We start from the raw sequence: 23,572 nt of genomic DNA on the forward strand, positions 1-23,572 counted from the left end.
GCGGATCCAGAAATTTTCATAAGGGGGGCCCACTGACTGCCTAAGAGGGGGCCCGCTCCAGTCATGCTTCAGTGATTCACTATATAATCAACCAAATTTTTCCCACAAAAGAGGGCCTACAGCATACATGTAACATGACATGGGAAGAAAGATAGTCACACATACCAAATAGTTCTTATATTTCATGTATTTGGGATATTATATATGACTGTAAATACTAATATACCAGAGCCCCTTAGGTGCCATGTAAATATAAATATTTTTGTTTGCCGGAGATCTTATCAGGTGCGCACCAGTTTGAAAAATCGTGTGCATGACTTTTGAACTGGTGCGCACGACTTTTAAAAGCATGTGCACGACTTCGAACGTCATGCGCACAACTTTAAACTTGTGCGCATAACCCGTTTAAAAAACAGTTCGCACGACTTTCAAACTTGTGCGCTCCTCCGTATAGAATCAGTCAAACTTTGTTTGAATGTCGTGTCCACTAGTTTTTATACGACCGCAAACATTTTTTTGCGTCGTATATTCGTACGATGTCGTCGTCGTCGGCGTGGTCCGAAGACATACTTGGTTTCGGGACGATAACTTTAATTTAAGTGAATGGATCTCTATGAAATTTTACTAGAAGGTTCAATGCCAAAAAAAAAGAAGTTTGGGATTGATTTTGGGGGTTTTGGTACCAACAGTTAAAGTATTAGGGGCCAAAAATAAGTATGTTTGCAGTTCCGAACAATAACTTGTATTTATAAGTGTATGGATCTCTCTGTACTTGTAGCGCAAGGTTCCATATAACAAAGGAAAGGCTGGGATTGAGTTTGGGGGTAATTGCTAAAAACGTTTTGGAATTAGGGGCAAAAAAAGTGGCCTTAAACAAGCATTTTTCTAGTTTCCAGACAATAACTTGTGTTTAAGTGTATGGCTCTCTCTGAAATTTTACTACAAGGTTCCATGTCACAAAGGAAAAGCTTGGATTGAGTATGGGGGTAATTGCCATAAATATTTCGGAATTAGGGGCCAAAAAAGGGGCCAAAAACAAGCATTTGTTCTAGTTTCCAGACAATAACTTGTGTGTTTTGTGCAATAGCACAGTATTGCGCAATAGTAAGAAATCTTCAATTGCACAATATTGCGCAATAACAAGAAATCTTCAATTGCACAGTATTGTCACAATATTGCACAATAGCAAGAAATTTTCAATTGCACAGTATTGCGCAATAGCAAGAATCATCTAATTGTACAGTATAGTGCAATAGCAAGAAATCTTCAATTCCACATTATTGCGCAATAAGCAAAAAATATCAGATTACAAAGTATTGCGCAATAGCAAGAAATCTTTAATTGAAAATTAATAAAAATATTTTGACCAATTTCAAATTTTTAAGATCTTTCACCACATTTGTTTTGTGTCAGAAACCTATATTATGTCAAAAATTTGATCACAATCCAAATTCAGACAGTATCAAGCTTCAATATTGTGTCCAAAAATGCACCAACTATTCTGTGGTCGTATCAGGCTGCGCTCGGCGAAGCATTTTATTGAAAGTTGTGCACGAGTTAAAAACGATTTTTCAAACTGGTCCGCATCACATTAAATCTCCGGCAAATGAAAATATCTATTATATTTACATGGCACTTAAGGGACTCCATAAATGTTTGACAAGTTCTTCATAATTGTAATTTATTTGGTGATCAATCTCTGCATCACCTTGTCCTGCAAAATAAATCAATGTTCTTTCAAGTTAGCGTTGATGAAAAGGGATACAACTGCAATCACAAGTTTCTATTCTTTGCAAATACATTTTATTCAGAGGTTTTTAAAAGCTAATTCATCGGATATTAGGGAGATCACATGTATAGAAAAGAATGTATGATATTGGAACAAATTGGACCTAACAATATTTGTATTCAAAACCGTCCCTGATGAAAAAATAAAAATTTGATTCTATATACTAATACAATAGATAAAACATTAATGCAGTTTAAGTTTAAGGTATAATCCTTCCATGGATATATATATCAGTTATAAAATGAGAGTAGATTCAGTTCAATGACAGATTTGTTTTTGTGTCAGATGAACTCAAATAAGGATTGATTGTTGGTTGCTTAACGTCCAGTGGCAAATATTCCATGCATGTTCAGGACGAGAACAAGTTAACAATAAATACAATAGGTAGGTCCTGTAATAGAGGCCGTCCGGGATGAAGGTCGGGGAAATTTGGACTGCCACGGAAAAATGAGGGTATATTGGATAAGGACAGAAATTTAGCCTTGCAACAGGCCACCTACGGACCCCTCAAAGAGTTGTTGCAAGGGTTCTTAACGTGCAAAGAACGTGGCACTCTCTTTACACGAGGCATCGGATTTAACGTCCCCATTCTGACCGGACGTGACTGCGAACTTGTACATCCCGCACAGCCCGCACAGCCAAACGGACGCCCCACTTTAGCGAGGGTTTTACCGCCGGTCGGAGGAAGACCAATGGTGACCATATTTCTATTCCCCAGTCACCCTTGGGGTGCTCAAATAAGGAGTTGTGGTATAATTGCCAATAGTACAAATATACACAAAATACCAAAAATGATGTAGATCTTATCTACTATTAGTCTTCATACAACCTTCACCATTGAGCAAACCCCATACTATATATCAAGCTATAAACAATGATAAAAGCCAACAGCATGAACAAATGTTTAAAACAAATAAATGAGAAAACCCATGCCTGATTTAGGCTTAAACTATTCACTAAGAAATAATTATGGCAGACAGCAACCAATAAAAATAAAATTGAGAATGGAAATGGGGAATATGTCAAAGAGACAACAACCCGACCAAATGACTACCACTAAATCACAGGCTCCCGACTTGAGACATGCACTTAACGAATGTGTGAGGCGAGGGGGGTAATTTTTTTACACATGCTTAACCCTACTAGTCTTGAACAATAGTGTAAAATTTCGCAACAAAACGGGTTCAGCAAATTCCAGCAAATACCATGCAAATTGACTGATTGAGTCAACAGATTTTGAATTAAAGATGCTTGACCATAGTTGAAATAAAGCAAATAAATAACATTTAGGTTATTTTAATAGGATGCTGTGGGTGCTTTGTTTAGAAAAGGAAGTAAGATCAATAATAAGAGTGAATTCTAATGAGATCAACTCTGAAAGTTATCATCTGTTTAACATATAAAAAATCTCATTTGTTTATGTGGAAAGGTAGGAATGAATGAACTGAATATTTAAAAAAAAAATCAAAATCATTTATAAAATTTAGGACTTACTATCACATTTGAGGGACATAACCAGGGTTTGTGAAATACAAGAGGGTTCAAAATTGTGAATTTTTTGTGCCCATAATGGTCAAAATTTCAGACATTTTTGACGAATTTTTGAAAGAAAAAAAAAGGTATGCCCTCTGTGCCCCACCCCCCCCCCCCCCTCTTTTCAAACCCTGAACCCGCCTTTATTAGTCCCAAATACTTAATAATTGGCATATTCCATCTATAAACAATTATATCATGAAACAAAACAGTATAATAGTGTAAAAAGATAAGCAGCAGGATAACACCAGGTCATCTCAGTCTACAGACCATTTCTGGCAGACTTCAGAAAAACTTAGAAAAAGTGAAAAAAAGGCATTTTTGAAACCGTCAGCAAAAAAATACTCTTTAAAGTCTACCCAATTTTATTTTTTTTTATTAAGAATATAGATATTTAATATTAGGAATACAATATACATCATTTCACTGTTAGTCCCGATTTCTGTTTAAAATATAATACAAATTGGGTCTTATTCCTTAATGTTTTCAATTCAAATGCCTTTGCATTTTCCCGTTGCCATAGCAACATATTACAAAAACATCATCACTGATAAAAATGTTTTATATGATTGGCAATGGTTACCTCACTTTGTACTTGTAACAACAAACACATTCCTAGTCACACTTTTGCTCTAGTTGACCTGCAAATGTGTCGATATTTGTCTAATTTTGGTACGCTCTTTGGATTCGTAACTAAGGAAACATTTTCCTTAGATACAAGATGTAAGGACGTGATTGAAAATAGTTTTTTTTTGTCTTAAACATGTTTTTTATGATATAACAAATCAATTAAGAGCATTCTAAACTGAATCTTAATTTTTGCACATTCAAGGTTTGTACAGTACGAAGGTCAATGCTTATTGGCACGGCCTCTTAAGGTTTGGATCTACTGCTATAAGTTTGATATATTGTATTGAAATGAGATATGCCAATGGTTATACAACTGCATGTCAAATATCATTGACCTACCATAGTGGTTCCCCATTAACTGACCTAATCACAACCTAATACATGTAAACTAAGCAAAAGCTTCAAAGTCAATAGACTATGACTGAGAGGGCAGGGCCAAATAATCTCCATGGAAATTACATGTGCAAATGCTTATACAACTGCATACCAAATATGATTGACCTACAACTTATGGTTCCTCACAAACTAGACCTAATCACAAACTAATACATTGTTGCCACCGACGCCGGAAATAGCATACCTGTGTCATGCTTTTTGACGCCGTCAAGCGAGACAAAAATCAAAACGATTTTCTGACATCAGACAGAATTCTTTCTGAGTTTTACTGTGTGCATTGCTGCGAGCTTGTTTATGCTACATTGGCTAGAGGTATTGGGGAAGGGTTGAGATCTCATTAAACATGTTTGACACCTTTCCCAAGTTAGGAGCCCCGGCCTTTGTTAGTCTTGTATGTTTTTTTTTAAATTTAAGTCCTTAATATGTTTCTGAGTTTAGTGTGACGTTTATTTTCACTGAACTAGTATACATCATTGTTTAGAGACCAGCTGAAGCCCTCCTTCTGGGTGCTGGATTTTGTCTTTGTGTTAAAGACAAATTGGTGACTTTAGGCTGTTTTCAGCTCTATGGCTAGGTTGTAGTCCCCTTGACACATTTCCTATTTCCATTCTCAATTGTATGAATGAATTACACAAGTTCGACAAGATTTTCTTTTCTATGGCAACATAAATATGTAATTTTATGATCTAATTTCACAAATTTAACAAAAATGTACTTTTCAAGTCATATTTCCTTTGATGAAGCTGACTGTCTGATATCCTCATGGGTAGTCAAGGTCGTTAATCACCTCTGCAGTATTTTAAGTGTAAAGCTTCAAATATATTTTTATAACAACAACTGATCTTTAAAGACAAACTTAAAAACTTTTAAGTAAGCTTAAACTTATTTTTATGCCCCCACTGTAGTGGAGGGAGCATTAAGTTTTACTCTTATCCTTCTTGGATGTTGGTGGTGTCTCTTTTACTGTTCTAGAGTTATACCTGTTTACAAATGGAAACATTTTTCTTATCTGTTCTCTAACTTATACCGTTCTTCAGGCCACACTTGAAAAAATTTTGGTTTGCCAAAACCCTACCCAGATGTAAAGATAGTGGGAAGGTAGGCATTTTCTTTTTTTTCTGCAAAGAGAAATTGAATTGTGTCATATATTCTTAATTTTCATGCCTATCTGATAATAAAACCTTTCCCATCAGGACAATAAAAGATTTTGAGTAGGCAGCTATTTTCTGGGTAGGTAGGGTTAGTGCAAACAAACATATTCTTTTTTATGGCCTCAGTTATGTCCCTTTATAACTTAATATGATATGCAAGTGGGTGCATCATCTGTGTCCTATGGACACATTCCCCATTTATTTATCACAACTGATATTTAAAGACAAACTAATAATGTTTCTATAGTCTCTTTATTACACAGGCATATATCACAATTGTTGAAATTGTACAGAAAAAAAAATTGCAATTAATTCATTGTGGTAAATCTGTTATCTTGATTCTCTTCTAATGGAAATCATATACACTACAACCCAAATGGATCATGTCATTTCTACCTAACACAGTGGAGTAAACACAAAGAGGGGAATCATCCAAAAAAGTCCTTTGACCCTTGTGTAAAGATTTGGAATGCTATCATTTTGTCTTCATCATAGGAATTTACACTAATATAAGAACAAAATTGTGTTTTGAATGAAATATTTTTTAAGGAAATCTATGGCTAAATTGACCTGTTAGAAGTGGACTGTCCACAGTGGCCAGGTGAAAAAGACATTATCCACCGGAGTCGTAGTGTATGTTACATGTAACATATAACTTATTGATATCTTATCAATTCATCTTTTTAAGATTTTGTTTACAAAACTGGATGCAATGACATTCTGATTGCTGTGTAATAGCATGCAGAATTATTTGTTATTCACCAACAAACTCCAGAGGGTACTCAAAGAAAATTTACATCATTTTTTACATGGCTTATTTTTGCAAATCTTCACAAGCACAACATATTAACAAACAGTACCATTATGAAAAATAAACTGCTGTTGAAGGGTTATAATAATCCTCTGCAAAGAGCAGTCTCAGATTGTCCCTTCTACTTAAGAAGACAGTATTTATTTATAAGAATGAAAAGACCATTCTTATGTGTATGATTTCCATAGAAAAAAATTACACAAAAACATCATACCACAATTTTTGTTTACATAATTGACAACAAACAAACAAAAAGATATTTATGTTCTTAATGCAAGATGAAAATAACAAACAGCAAATGTAATTAAATGTATACAACAAATGTAGATAATTTGGTTACTTCAAATACTTCACAAATAAACACTTCCTATTAAGTTTATAAAACAAAAGAAGGGACAACACATTTGAGAATTTGAAAACCCATATTTACTTTTTTTCCTGTGCAATTTAAAGTATCTTAATTCAATGGAAAAATTATCTACAAGGTAACAGATCAATCTACTTAAACATCTTGCATTAATCACTAAAAAAACTTTTTTATTCCTCACTTTACACACGTCATCCAAGCAACCATTTTCTTATCATTTACACTTTGTTCAAAATGGACAAAAACAATAATATATTAATTCTAAAAGGTTTCTCTTTACCTGTACAGCAGAAGTTGTCAGATTTTGTTATAATGACAAGTTACCACCCATGTATGTAGTCTGGATCATCCAAATGCTTTATTTGTGGTAAAGACAAAAATTCTATAAAGTGCAAAAAAGGGCTTATAATTTAACAAGGCAATTCTTGTTTTACTAAAATAAGAATCAATATTAATAACTGTTGAAAACAGAATAAATGCATTTAAAGATGAATTCAAAATTTTATTCAAGATCTATTTTATCCATTTACAGAAATTAAATAGCTTATTGCTATAGGAAAACTGGACAAGAAAACAATAACACCCTTCAAGCACTTGAAAGATCCTGATTAGTTTGCTGTGTGTTTTACTAAGGGACACAACTCTTGCTGTACAAAAAAGTTAAAGATTATGTACACGTGTCATACACAATTTCTTTTTACATGTTTACATTGATAAATTGTTTTCATTTTCAACAAATCAGACAGGAATTTTCATTAGTACATTTTTCTTTACTATAAATATGGTTATTTTGTGGAGCATTCTGCAATTATGACATTTTTCTGGAGTATAATACACACCAATTGTGTAAAGATTTTAAAAGAAGTGCCTTGGTTGTGTACATTATTTCCATTTGCCCTCTAAACGAAAAAAAAGTTAAAAAAGAACCACTAACAATCATCTAAACGTTTTACAAATATTGTAAATCAGTCATTTAAAGAAGAAAAAGATCTACACATGAAATTCAAATTTTAGTGTATAAGGTAAATTAAACAGAAGTAAATAACAATAGAAATTTGTGATTTTCTTCAGAAATAAAGTACAATCGATAACCAGTGGCTGTAATAAATACTAAATAAAAATGCTCTACCACCTACTTGCACATTGGAGTGTATTTAATGTTGGCTGAACTACATTGGCCCCATCCTACCCTTCCCATTTATCTCTATAAAATCACACGATACGACTTTACAAAGACAAGATGGCCAATTATTCCCACGACCATTAAATCTGTAACAATGGATGTAGGTTTATCAATTATGATTCTTGACCTGGACTATAGCTATAAGTTTATGCTAAGAATAAGAAATAAAAATGATTTTGGCATTTCATTTATATTTTTCACAAATTTTGTACTACTCCTGTAAAGGTTCTTTCATAAACAAAAAGATTTAAGCAATTTGTATTTCAATGCAAAATTATCTTGTCTGCAGTTCTATTTCTTCTCTTATTAAAGACTCAAAGTATATAATTTGCATGTTTTGACCTAACTTTTTCATAAAAGTTTGAACTCAGTGTAACAAATAAGATTTTAGAAATTAAAATTCTGACAGCTTTTTATAATTTCAATTTGTTAATGTACAGGGGAATTAATGGATAATATTTATAAATATGAGGAAATTTACATTCATTTTTCACTAAATAAATCAATCACTAATTATTTTATAGTTGAAGCGTTTATTGTCTGGTCATCGAACACTTTAGGCAGATATACAAACTGCTTCTTACCACCTGTGTAAATTTGACAAAGATCAATCTTTATCAGATTCTGACATTTCTGCTCTGTCACATAGACCATTTTAATTAAATGTTATGTTGAAGTAAATGCATGTAATCTGTAGCCATATAATCTTGATCTTGATATAGTACAGTGACACGTCCAATATAATCTTGATCTTGATATTTTACGGTAGACATATCAAATGGCGATTATTTCACCATGCAATTTTAACCAATCAAAAGAAATAAAATTTAATTTGTAACATTTGAAACTGTTGTCTTTCTGTTTATATAAATAACATGCATACACAGACAGTTTCTGAGGCTGAATGCAGGACATGTAGACATACAGAATTGAATCATGGGATAGCAAAACATCTTGCCACTATTATTTTAGATAGTGTTTAAACAAAAACAATGAACCTTTAAAATGTATACAGATATAAAATGTAACATATAAATAAATGAATTATTCCCAGATAGGAAATTCACTCAAGATCCAGATAAAACCAGTATTTATAATCCAGATGGTTCTAGAATGATCCAGTAATTCCTAAAATGTCTAGCTTTGCCCACTCCATTTTGGTGTCCACATTTAGGTCTATGCTCGAAAAATAAAAATGAGTGAACTTTAACATGTACGAATCACATTTTCTAAAAACAACCAATCATTGTTCTTGTTACTTGCAGCATCCGCCGCCTTCTTCTGACCGATCATGTGTTCCATTTAAGTTTATATTTCCACCAACTCGCTGTTGACCTGCTCCACCGGCCTCGTTTTTAGGTAATTTCTTTGCTACAATAAAAAAAATGATCGTCTTTTTAAATTTTTAACAGAAATTGAAATCAAGATTTGTAATCAACATGATAATTAATATTGCTCTATTACCAATAAAAAATATGCTTCAAAAATCCTTAAAAGATCAAAAGGTCAGCTGCTTAATTTGAACTGTTGACACAGAGATATGTCTTGCATTTTGTAATTTTTATAGTATATTATTAATGCAAATGATGAAATTAAAATGGCAATATTTAAACATGTAAACTATGCAAATCATTCAAAGTCAATGAACCATGACTGAAAGTGCAGAGCCAAATACCCTCAATGGAAATGAGAAATGCCAGTGCTTATAAAACTGCATACCAAATACCATTAATTTACCATAAGTGGTTCCTTTTAAACTAACCTAAACACAAAATTTAATTTGTAAACTATGTAAAAGTTTCAAAGTCAACAAACCATGATGAGGGGGTTGGACCACATAATCTCCATAGAAATAAGACTTACAAATACCAATACATCTGCATACCAAATACCATTGACTTAACATTAGGGGTTCATCTTAAACTGATCTAATCACAAACTTTAACATGTAAACAAAGTCAATAGACCATCACTGTGGAGGCGGGGCCAAATAATCGCAATGGCAATGAGATATGCAAATACCAATTCATCTGCATACCAAATATCATTGATTTAACATTAGGGGTTAATCTTAAATTAATCTAATCACAAACTTTTCTAAACTAAGCAAAAGTTTCAAAGTCACTAGACCATGACTGTGGAGGCGGGGCCAAATAATCGCAACGGAAATGAGATATGCCAGTGCTTATACAACTGCATACCAAATATCACTGACCTACCACTAAGTCTTAGTTTTTACTCCTAAATTCAGTGGTTTTTTTCTGAAAAGCAGCAAATACCAAGTTTAATGACTTTGGATCAATAAACCTTTTGAACTGAAGATCAACGAATGTTTATAGATTGTTGGCATCACTTGTCTGAGAATAAGATGTAATAGAAAATGCTTTTATTGGATTTACTGAGTATCGACCATTTATAAACCCTACAGCTTCTTCTTACCTATTGCCAAAAATATATCATTTACATTCATGGCTGTCTTAGCTGATGTTTCCATAAATAATAAACTGTTTTCTTCAGCATACGCTTGTGCTTCCTAAAAAACAAAAATACTATTAACAAAAAACAATTCTCTTACATGAAACCAGTGTTTCACACAATATCTTAAGATATGAACTGCCACATATTAAGAGCTTGACATATTTCATAGACGCTTATCTATTGTTGAAGACTTTGTTGCCCTCTAGATGCCATTAAGTATTTTTTGTTGTTGGATTGCTGTCTCATTGATGTTTACCCAATTAATTAGAAATGAACTGGATGTATACTTGCTATTATTATTTATAGAACTTATTAAAGAATTCAAATAAAGAAAAAATATTCAAGGAGTGACTGAACAACACATTAATTCACAAATGCACGTATCAGTGTTGGTCGATCACAAGTTGAACATGTTTCGATATTTTAATTCTTGTATTACTTGTTTTTTCTATTTAGGTTGCAGAAAACACACACATACATATTTGGGCCTTGTTCACAACAGAAATTGAAAAGGCAGAAGTTTTTTTAATTCCATCTATTGCATGAATAATAATAGACAGTTATTTAAAAAATACAAATAATAACTTATAGAAAAATTATGTGTAAACAAGACACTTTCTTACAACTGATAATGTGGATATATCCCTTATAAAATTGATAACCATGCAAAAGTGGGCTTTTTATTGTACTGTGCTGCTCTGCCCTCAGATTCTCAATGATTACGGCATTTTCACAGATAAATATTTTATACAAACTATAAAAGTGATTTCAGTGGAATTAAAGAGGAGGGTACTCACATCGAATTCTACCATTCTTTTGTTGGCCAGATCTGACTTGTTCCCTGCTAAAGCAATAACAATATTGGGACTAGCTTGTCTCTGTAACTCTTTCACCCATGTCTTGGCCCGACCAAATGTGTCCTTAAAAAAGAAATAGTACATGATTTTTTAACTATGATTATTTTTTTTTTTTACTAGTAGTCCAAGACTGTAGAGGGACCTCTGGAGGTTTGTGAAGAAATGTTGCCATGAGGGTGCTAACAATGCAATTTTCAATAAAATAATATTTCAAAGGGAATATTTCCTCTTACAACTATTTATTTGATTGATTTTCTAACTTGTCCAAGAAATTACTATCATAAACCGTTGGCATAAATTTCATAAATATCTTACAACTTAATACAAGAAATGTAGACTTGAGGGCACAAACAATGCAATTTTCCTTAGAATTTACATTTCCAAAACACATTACTCCTGCAAAAATCTTTAATCAGCACTGATTTTCTATGTTCCCCAACACTGTTGATTGCAGATTTATTAAAAAAAAATTTTTAAATGTCTACCAAACCAGTTTTCGCCAATGGGTCCAATAGTCTGAATACCCATTCATACCCTCTTGTACAAATGTTGTACCGTCTTTTGGTATGTATAGTGCGCACATTTATACCCTGGGTCATGTTTCTTGTAAGAGGGGTGCGCGTTATACATGCCTACAGACATTTTCTTAGTCTTTTTTCAGGTCCAAACTCCAACAAAGAAATTTCCAGGAGAAGTGAAGAGTACGGAATATTTTTGCTAAAACCTTGATTGTTTTTATGTTTTATATGTTATATTTGTAATATGTATCTTATTGTTCTTGATTTGCCATGTTTTATTCAAATAAAAAACATTTTATATCTCTGTAGTTACGTTTATCGTGTAAATTTGTCCATCTGTTTGCAATCTGGAAATTTGCCATGTCTTAATAAAGACACAATAAAGCTTTTGTTGTCGGTTAAATTAGCCTCTGTGTTCCTTGTTGTCATAACTTACTGTTTTTGTATGTGTTCATCATGGAGAGTAGAAGAAAAGTGTATGAAAATTGAATAAACCACGCTCGTTTTGAAAAGATAAACCACCATTTTTTTCTTATGTATCAGGTGATCGCCAGTCATGTGGGTCAGTCATGTGACTTGATATTGTAAAGTGATGATTTAGTCTATGAGAAGTTTATTTTTATAAATACGTTTCTACTTTGTAACTTTTAAACCACGCACTGTTTAAAACCGTTCATGAAATTATGATTGAAAACATGATGATCCCATAATTGTAACCTGAACGGATTTAATTAGGAACAAGGTGAACCTGTCACTGATTTGTATCGACATGCAAAGATGCCAACCCCTTTGAGTGCAATCAGTAAAAAGACATTAAAATTTCCGTAATTAGTGTCTTTTTTCAGTAATATTTACGTAACATTTCATAATCAACAGTGCACACAGTGATATGATTGATTGGTTATTGGTTGCTTAACGTCCAATGGCAAATATTTCATGCATGTTCAGGAAAAGAACACTTTACTAACAAAAACAAAAGGTAGGTCCTTTAATTAATAGAGGTCGCCGGGGATGAGAGTCGGGAAAATTTACATTGCCACTGGAAAATGAGGGTGTATGGGATATGGGACAGAAATTTAGCATTGCAACAGGCCACCTACGGATCTCAAAAAGAGTTGTTTCAACGGTTCTTAAGATACAGAGTGTGTAGCACTCTTTCTTCAAGAGGAATATGAATTAACGTCCCCATTCCGACCAGACATGGCTGCGTACTTGTACATCCACCACAGCAAAACGGACGCCACACTTTGGCAAGAGTATTACTGCCTAATGGAAGAGAACCTGTAGTGACCATATTTCTATTCCTCAGTCACACTTTTGGATGACTCTCAGTGACAAAATGGTTTCCTTTATTTAACAGAACTACGATTCAAAGTTGATGATCAAATGAGGAATACTGACCGTCGCATCAAATGAGGAATACTGACCATCGCGTCAAATGAAAATCTTTTTCATAATTATATGCAAAAGGCATAATGGTCCGGATTTCTAGTTTTCTTTCTATGTATTGAAATTTAAATTGTTCCATCAGACATTGCAAAATTGAAAACAATGACTGGTTTCGTTCATTAATTATTCAAAATTAAACAAGAAATATATAGGTCGTTTTGTACTGGTAATCCCGATTGGTTGTCGATTGCTAAACGTCCAGTGGCAAATATTTCATGCATGTTCAGGACGAGAAGAAGTTAACAATAAATTATATAGGTAGGTCTTACAAGAGAGGCCGCCCGGGATGAAGGTCAGGGAAAATTTGTACCATGGGAAAATGAGGGTATATTGGATATGGACAGAAATTAAGCATTGCAACAGGACACATACGGACCCCTCAAGGAGTTGTTGCAAGGGTTCTTAACGTGTTAAGAGCGTGGCACTCTCTACACGAGGCATCAGATTTAACGTCCTCATTCTGACTGGACGTGGCTGCTTACTAGATAAATCCCGCACAGCAAAACGGACGCCCCACTTTTGTGAGGGTTCTACTGACGATCGGATGAAGACCAGTGCCGACCATATATCTATTCCCCAGTCACCCTTAGGGATAGTCCCAAGAAGCTCAAAGGAAAATAACAGTCCAAACCATTCGAGCTAAATGTTACATGATTCTAATCAAAAATCATTTATAAACGGAGAACTATTCTGGACAGGTAATGAACGTAAATCCGTAACAAATAGACTGTTAATCGTAACACCGTAATTTTGGTCCAAAATTCGTAACAATTACGGGAAAACAGTAATGGTTGGCATCTATGGACATGTGTAAAAATTTTATATCAATCAGTTTAAAAGTTCTTATATCCACTCAATGTACACTTATATAAGGTCATGCATACTGAATCTGCAATTATGACCTTTTTCAAAGAATAGTAATTTCATAAAGTATGAAGAACAGATGTCAAACAAAATGCAAATGTCTATTTATTACTTCTTGTTTCACTTGAGATTTCAAGTGTTAGGAACCTACTTCAACCAGTTTAAAGAAGTTATTTGAAGTTTCCTGTGAATTATAATTAACATTATATACTTGATTAGTGATGTCATAAACAACAATGGCGGCCTGTGCGCCTCTGTAGTACATTGGTGCCAAACTGTGATATCTCTCCTGCCCAGCTGTGTCCCAGATTTCGAACTTTACTGTGGTGTCATCTAAACAGACTGTCTGTGTTAAAAATGCAGCTGAAAAGAAAAGAACAATAAAATATAAAAGTTGAATCCAAAAAGTCAAACACTGTAGGCTATCATTAGATCACTGACAATTGTTTGCCATTCTCACAGAATAGAGTTTACACATGTATGGTGACAGAAGAATGTGTAATATAAGTGTGTTTTAATCTATATTATTTACTTCATGTCAAAATGCCAGATTTTGATTGGTTAATACGAGGGAGACAATTTACTCTATCCTATGGTAAATACTCTATTACCCTTCACGGAGACGCTTGATCAAGTGTGCGCTTTATTAAATACGGATGGTTGTTATGTACGTCATAGTTTACTACTTTGAATTTGAAATTTAATAGACAGTAATAACAGAGCATTCAGTATAATAAATTAAATAACACATATCTGAGAGGGTGATAGATCAGATTGTTACCCCTCAAAAAGACATTGTCAACCTTGGCTTCGCCTCAGTTGACAATGTTTTCTCGGGGTAACAATCTGCTCTATCACACTCTCAGCTATGTGTTATTTATATAATGACAAAAATTCGCTTTCAGAACAGCATATTCATTTAATCTGTCAATGTACAAAGTGACAATACATAAAATGTTTTTTACCAATTCTGTCGCATATTTAAATAAAAAATTCAGGTAGGTTTGTTAAATGTTTATGATTAAGAAATCTTACTTATCATTTATACATTGGTGTGTATATCAAAATCTTGGGTTCAATTTAAATGCCCAGAGTTCTCAAAAATCAGTGGTCCAAAGGTTTTGACCAACAAAATTTTGCAAAGGACGACACTATTTTCGTATTTAGCAACAGAAATGATAGCCAGGACAAGCAGATTTTCTTAAAGGGCCACCAGGGGAAAAAAGTTTTTGAGAACTCTGCTCTGTCAGACAGCTGGAAGTGACAAAATCTAAGTCTTTAACTGCAGTGTACATCAAAATACACACGGTGCTACCTACCTCCAATTGTACTTTCCTGGTATTCATGGAATTGTCCTTTTACAAATCGTAGAACCAAGCTAGACTTGCCTACGGCAGATTCTCCTAGAAGTACTAGTTTAAACTGACATATTTTGCCTTGTGCTTGCCCATTTGGTCTTTGGGCACCAGAACGGCTTGCCATACTATGGCTGTTCCCTCTGTATGTCTTGTAATCGTTGTAAGTAACACCTGAAGAAAATTATAAAACAATGAACAAAATTTCAATGACAGTTAATTCAAAAGGTCTTAAACTTGTACTGGATATTTGGTCAGACAAATATTTAGCCTTAATGGATTTTCATGGATGCAATTTTAGAATCAAAACTTTCTGATTTTACTCTTTACTTTAGATTGGTCCAGTCACAAAATATTTTCACTGGACAAAACAAAATATTGCAATTTGTACAACTAACAATGACTAAAGGCTCTCAAAGAGCCTGTATTGCTCACCCGAGATTGTTTGCATAACATTGATACAATGTAGCAAATATAATTTGTGTTGAATTGAAACGCTGTGAGTGTGGGCCAAAACCTTCTCTTGCTTATATTTTTTTTTCAGTATTTACATTTGTTGTTGGTAAAACTTGGTAAACATGGTAAAGAGAAAGGACAATTGCTCTAATGTTGAAATTACTAATATTTTATTATACATATACTGATTTCACTACAGCTACATTTTGTATTTTTGTGGCCTGGAAGACAGGTGTTGACACATGTTGATCTATGTCTCACATCTCACTGTGGATCATTTTATTGTATCCTTCACAAAGGTCACCAATTCCATTCTCATGTGTTTACTAATAACAGACTAGTCTTCACACTTAACCACAAGCCCAACAGCCCAGGCTTGTAAAATTGCTTTGGGGCCTGTAAATATCTTCTCTAAAGGCCAACTATTTGTCGTAAAATTGAGTGTGTTGGGCCTGTGGATTCAAAACGTTATCATGAAGACTGTATTAACAGAGTACAATGTTTTGAAAATATCAGTTGATTTTTGTGGTCCAAACTTTCACAGCCACAGGCAATAAACAATCAATGAATAAGGCAAGGATCTTGATTTTTTTATACAAAATTCGGTCTTTCTGTAAAATGACTTGAAAGTTGGGATCCTTTCTTTGAACTGTCAAATTCATAAGTTAAAAGTCACAGCATAAACAAACTTGTAACGATGGATATTTATAGTTAGTTTATATGCTGTGCTGTAACATCACTGACCCAGGTTACATAGTAAGGGAGCTGCCATTTGATTTTTATGGGGTGGGGGGGGGGGGTAGGATGAAAAATTTTGTCCTGCCTTTTTTTTTGGTTGTAATCTCTGTCCTGCATTTTTATTTTTCACTCTATTCGGGCCTGCCTTCTTTTTTAGTTTATCTTGACTTTTTTTTACATAAATTGTCATCCTGCCTTTTTTTTTTTACTCAGAACTCCTGTCCTGCCTATTTTTTTCAAATTTCATCCTAGCCCCCCCCCCCATAAAAATCAAATAGTAGCTGCCTAATTGAGTGGTTGCTGTTTTTTGCTCTTTATCACATTTGTTTTTGTTTATTGTTTGGTACAGTAGTTTGTTCTTGTGTTGTACCTCTGGCCCAGGCTGAGTTTGGCGCATGTTTATAATTAATCAGCCAAATTCTATATGTGCCAGTCCCAAGTCAGGAGCCTGTAATGCAGTGGTTGTCCTTTGTTGCTGTATATCATATTTGTTTTGTTCATAAATCAGACATACATGTATTGGCTTTCTCTTTTGTATTGTTTTATATTTTGTCATTTCAGGGCCTTTTATCAGTCAGGGGAATAACTGTAATAAGTGATTTATAAATCACTCATTTATTTTAAGTAGCAAATTAGAAATTCTGTGATTTTGTAGATTTACCAAAATTTAAAACATACAGGGTTAGATTATATTTAATTATTAGTAAAATTGAATAAAATGAACCTTTTGATTCTTTTAAGCAGTAAGGTTTATGCCTTTGATGCAATTACTCATCTGTAAATTCCATATTTGTTTAAAAAATGCTATATAAATGAAGGCTTTACATAATGAACTAATACTTTCTTAACAGATTTTCCCCAGCAGTGGGAGTATTTTTCCTGTAAAATTCAAGGTTTCAGATTATGCTGACTTGACTGGTCATCCTATAAACACAGATGTTGAATTGGTTCTGATAATTTTAGCAACATAATTAGTCCCTGGGTCAATATATTAAAAGCTACAATAAAATTAAATCACTAAGACTAGTGATTTATTTGTACTACTTAAATAGGTAATTATTAAAGAAAGACGACTCTTACTTCCAACATTTCTGGACAAAATGATACTTGAATCAATGATTTAAGAAATCACTCATATAAGTAATTCCCCATACTGTTTATAGCTTGCTATACAGTACGAGTTTTTTCTTCATGTTAAATGCCATACAGACCCCTATAGTTGCTCACATTTATGACATTTGGTCTCCAGTGGATACAGGACTGTAGGAATGCCCTTTACCGTCAGGCGTCAAACAGTCATTTTCGGCTACTGTTAGCGTCATATTGGTTAAAACCTTTATTGTGATTTGTCAAAATATCCTTATCATGACTCATTGGAGTTCATACCACATCTCCTTATTTTAAATACAGTCAGAACTCTTTGTTGACAAACAGTAGACACAAAATTCTTAAAAATCAGCAAGCACTTCAAAGTTCTTACTGTAAATGACTGTCATGACTGTGACCATAGGTAGATCCAGAGGTCCCCCTTTTGTGGGAAAAATTTGGTTGATTATATAGGGAATCAGCGCGCCCCCCCCTTTATGAAAAGTTCTGGATCCTCCACTGGTGACATAATAATATAAGAATTGTGACATTGGAAATGTACATATTTGAAAAGTCGACCTTAGATTAGTGACTCTTAACCTATTGATGTCATATTATGATAGTCACTTTTGCATATTCAAATTAATTGTGAAAATTTAAGGGGAATGTTTATGATTCACTGTAAATGTGGAGATGGACATACGATATTAACAACATCATGACAAATTTCATCAGTAGAAAAATGTTGTTAATATTCCAAAATTACTCATGCTTATCAGACAACATTGCAGCGAAAGAACAACTGGGATATGGGTCAGAACTATTGCGATTCATGTCAAATGACAATTTGATAAGCATCAACTATTTTCACTGTTAGGATGATAATTGTTCTTTCAAACTGGACAATTTACTGCAAAGATTTTGTCTCTACAGTTGTGATGCTACATAAATAAAATTGCTTGTTGCCGTTGCCAGCAACTGTGTTAACCGCAGTTAATGTCATGTCTATGTATAGTTAATCATTTTGAACAGTCTCGGGTGTAAGCTTGATATATTTTGGAGGCTAAAACACATGATCAAAAAATGTAAACACGGAAGACAGGTTATTTTTGGCACTGACATTTATCGATTTTGCATTAGATAATGTCATGATTTGTGGGCTTCTGCTGTTAACTGTGGACCATCTTTGACATTTTCTTACCAAATATAAAATAAATCAGCTATAAGGGCTTTGACTGTCAATGTACAGATGGCGAAAATGTCTAATTAATTCACGTAATGCCCCCTTTCTACGTAGATACACCCTCCTTTGAGATGTAGCCGAATCACTTCTTTCCGGATAATGGTCCGAATAAACTGGAATCGTTTTCAAGATAATAAAAAATGATATAAAATGTTTAAAGTCGATTCATATTTTTGATTTCTAAAATTCTCTCATTACTTAAATAACAGAGTTTTGTTTCTAACCATCGTGATATCACTGCATTAAAGGTTTCATTTTGCGTAGTGATATCATCATATGACGGACACCTTGATTTATCAAATTTAAACCCCACATTTATGACATCATACAGGAAATCGTGTTTTCTTCTGCTATATTTTACCTAGCTGCATTGTTTCTGTTTCAAATTTAAAACACGAGGCTCACCAAGTGCTTTATATATAAACCATTCACCTTAAATTTTGATATATTGCTAAATATTGCATTTTATAGCCTAAACGTGTTTACTGTAACGTGAGGTTTCCCAAATTGCACATATTTTAACATTTTTTTCACTGACATTTATTTATGAAATAGACACTTTAAGAACTGGTTCTTCCATTCTGTGTTTTTTTGTAGAGGTATTCTTATTTTCAAAACAGTTCCACAAATTCAATTTTGAATCCATACAAAATCATAGAACAATGGATTTGACTTTTTTTTTAACTGAATAAACGCGTATTTACACTTTTGGTATTTAGCTATATTTTGCCTCCGAATGACCTTAGATCTAATCCGAATCACCTTTTGACGTCAGGCAACAATCACTTTTTAATTGTGACGTCAAATTTTTGAATTATGATGTCAATGTTTACGGGAACCTGTGTGATTTTACGTAATGGCGGACAAATTTGCATACAAGTGTAAATACGTCTATAATGTAAAGTGACCGTTTTGATCCATTTTGTGTATTTAAATATATTTATCTATATCGAAAGACATGCATAATTTCAAATTATAGAAATTCGAATCCCTTAATGAAGAAAATTATGCGTTTTATCACATTTTTCCACTTATTTTACAAATACAGAAAATATTTTGTTTGATTCATAATCATTTCCCCCCAACTTTGCCATATAAGGGTAGATAGTCCAGCTAATGTAACTTTTATAAAGGAATGTGTTATGAACTAACTTAATACTATTTTGTTTTGTAGCAAGACAACGAGTCCCGTGACCCAAATTTTTCTATTTATTTTCTTAAACATGTTAAAGTACCGTGATAATTAGAGCATTCTTCTCATATTTTATCTTAAATTATATCGTTGTTTTTTTTCTATCGCACAAAATTGGGTTTTCCATGTATAACTTCTACATCAAATCTGACAATTTTGCACAACCTGTAGCTTAATTGAAAAAAAGTCCCGTGACCCATACTTTTCATTATATGTTCGAACATGTTGAAAAAGACATGATATAAACTACATTTTGTATCAATGGATCTTATTTTAGACCCCCCCCCCCCCCTTACCGTAAGAGTCGGATTAGATTTCCTCTGCCGCTTTTTTGCAAAATTGATGCAAATTATACTCGGTGCAATTTGGGTACTATATATCTACCAACATCAATATCGTCGGCCAACACATGCAATTGAGGGATTCAGAGCTGGCTTGATCTTCAGGCGTGCTCTGATAGGTACTAGGCACCACCAAGATGTACCTCATAGTTTTATTCGTAAAATATTGCCAAGGGTTTTTAATTAAGATAGCCAAGAGAGAACTTTCTGAGTTTCCCGACACTGTGTAAAGTTTTCGCGCGGAACCATGTATATTCAAATTTTGAATCCGGTTCCTTTCATGGAAGAGAATGATATATGGTGATATAGCTAAAAGAAAGTTGAAATTGAAAAAATCTGGCATTTTAAGACCATTTTTTAAATGGATTAACGTACAAAAAGAGTGCAACTCTCCCTACACACCGTTATCCATGCCAGATATGGGGACTGTACTCAGCATGATAGCATCGCGCAATGCATTTGGGTTTCCTTAAAATTTGAAGCTTGCATTCGATTTCTCCTGTTTGAGCGTATTTTAGGTCATGTTGCGTAACATATAGGTTGTCCAAATATTTACTAACAACTAGCACATTGAAAAGAAAAAAATATTTTGCGACTCTAAATGTTTTTTTCATAATTTTACAATTTAAAAAACCTTGTTGTAACTTTGAGGACGGTGATTCATGAGTGACAATATGACTGTGGTTGTTATTTTGATTTATTCTAAAGTTATCTTTAATAGTCTTATTTCTTTTTATTAATCGTGGAACGCAATTTGGATTTATCAACATGCACCGATTATGCTTTCAAACCTATGATAAACATTTTTTTTTAAAATGATACAGGACAGAAAATGCAATCGCCAAAGTTCGAATTTGATACAACATGGCACATGAAAACGATAAGATTTTTTTAATTTGCTGTCCTCGCATGATGCCGAGCACAGTCACAATATGTGGCATTGACACTGTATGAGTCTGACCGGACAGGTCTTAATTAAATACGTACATCTCGCTTAGCATATTTCTATTAACATCACAGTTCACCGCTGGGGTCATTTATGACGTTCAGTACCTTTTTGATATAAAATTAAATAAATTGACAAAAATACGTTTTCATGCGTTTCAACATCAGTATAGTACTTATTTACATTTTCAAATGTTTAATGCTGAATTTTTCTTTCTTTCTTACTTTTTCTTTCAGTATGTGTGGAGGGGGTGGCTTTGATGGACTACACAATCACACAACAAATTAGTCTATAAAAAACTAATTGAATGTTCAAATGCACTTTAAACCAATACATTTCAATTAAACTGTGTAATCATACAAACACAATAATTCGCGGTATTTGAATTAAGACAGGCCATGATCTCCTGTTTTTTGTACAGTTCAGCGATATTATAATGTTTATGTTACGGATCGATCGCGCCTAACAGGATGAACCAGGATGTCTGCGGTTCTGGATGGGGTTTAAAGAATAGATAATAATTGCCAAAAAGTCCAGACTATATGGCTGAAAAAATAAAGAAAAGAGAAAAATAAGCCGAAATCATAAACACTACAGAACAAAGGGGTGCTGAAATATAAAGAGTAAAGAATAAGGGGCAAAATGAATATTATATATACAGAAAAATTGTCTAGACAATTAAAGAATAAAGAAATAAAGATCCCCCACCAGACCCTCATGTCTGCCTCTTATGAATCAATAAAGGAACATGCATGTGAGAAGAGGAGCACAGTTGGTTCAAATTAGAATGCCGACTGTGTTGAAAAAAGTCCACAAAACGTTACAAATATGTTGTCAATAAAAAGAAAATGAAGCAATATACCAGTTTCACATCTAGAACCTCTTGTTGGAATCAGAGTTTTTTTTACAAAGTAAAATTTGTCCGTTCCCAAAACAAGATATTTGTATCTTCGTTGGTCAATTTTCAAAAACTAACATGGACCAATTCTTGTACTCTTCTTTAAGTTAATGATGAGGAATACGTGTGCAAAGGGTAGAGAAGTTTGGAACCATCCTCACCCTCCAGTCCTCATAATCTGTGCTATGAAATACAACATTTTATCTCAGTCTGTTTATCTTTCTTTTTCTGTTTCCTTGTCAAACTGAGTAAAATCGTAGCATGTTGGACCCGTAGATGTAAAATGTTGGTCTCTTCACACGAACGCAATAATGTGATGAATGACTATGTCAATCATCACTATGAAAAACACGTAACTGTTAATCATCACGTTAAGGAACCACGTGATTGTTAATCATCACGATAAGGAACAACGTGAATGTTAATCATTGCGATTAAGAACAATGTGAGTGTTAATCATCACGATAAGGAACCAGAGACTGTTAATCATTACCATAAGAAATAAGCGTCTGTTAATCGTTACGATAAGAAACAATGTGACTGTTAATCATCACAATAAGGAACCATGTGACTGTTAATCATCAAGATAAGGAACCACGTGACTGTTAGTCATTAAGATAAGAAACAATGTGACTGTTAATCATTACGATACAGAATAATACTTTATTTTCGTTGTCATTATAAATAGCTAACTGTTCGCATTTCATATAATAAGTTCTAAAACGGACATATTATGATTTGGACGTGATGACACTATTTTTGTATTGACGGAAAGGAGGCGACCATTTGATATTCTGAGGATGTATTCATTTTCACCCCTTAGGGTCACACAAATCTGCACGAGAATTTATTTTCACTTTTGTATAAATTTTATTTCCTCCATTTTGTTTTGTAAAATATTTATTTTCATCCTAATTTAGCAAGGTTATTATTTTCGGATCTAACCAGTATTTCATTATATATATAACAAGATTAATATTTAAGGGGACCAGCTGGGAGTTGAATGCTTAAATAATTTGTTTCATCCTACAAAATGTTCTGTGTCGGTTTCAATTCTGAAACTTAGCTCGTGAGTGGTTGCCTTTACTTGGATCTAAATACATTTGTCCTTTAGGGAATTTGTTGTTGAAAGCTAATTTTCAAACTCTCTATTTTCAACATTTAATTGTCATATGTTGACCTCCATATAAAATTGAGAATGGAAATGGGGAATGTGTCAAAGAGACAACAACCCGACCATAGAACAGACAACAGCAGAAGGTCACCAACAGGTCTTCAATGCAGCGAGAAA

General features: G+C 33.5%; 1 protein-coding gene across 1 annotated transcript; it reads right to left on the reverse strand.

The window, feature by feature from the left end:
- Nucleotides 1–5,735: 5,735 nt before the first annotated feature.
- Nucleotides 5,736–19,019, reverse strand: LOC127718356 (ras-related protein Rab-5C-like). Its single transcript, XM_052224349.1, has 6 exons — nucleotides 18,863–19,019; nucleotides 15,346–15,555; nucleotides 14,238–14,389; nucleotides 11,136–11,258; nucleotides 10,300–10,393; nucleotides 5,736–9,231 (listed from the first exon to the last, which is right to left on the reverse strand). The coding sequence occupies exons 2-6, from the start codon at nucleotides 15,506–15,508 to the stop codon at nucleotides 9,116–9,118; spliced, it is 648 nt and encodes a 215-aa protein (XP_052080309.1). The 5' UTR covers nucleotides 15,509–15,555; nucleotides 18,863–19,019; the 3' UTR covers nucleotides 5,736–9,115.
- Between the last annotated feature and the right edge of the window lie 4,553 nt (nucleotides 19,020–23,572).

Source organism: Mytilus californianus, unplaced genomic scaffold (assembly GCF_021869535.1).
Source record: "Mytilus californianus isolate M0D057914Y unplaced genomic scaffold, xbMytCali1.0.p SCAF_10, whole genome shotgun sequence".
NCBI classification, from domain to species: domain Eukaryota; kingdom Metazoa; phylum Mollusca; class Bivalvia; order Mytilida; family Mytilidae; genus Mytilus; species Mytilus californianus.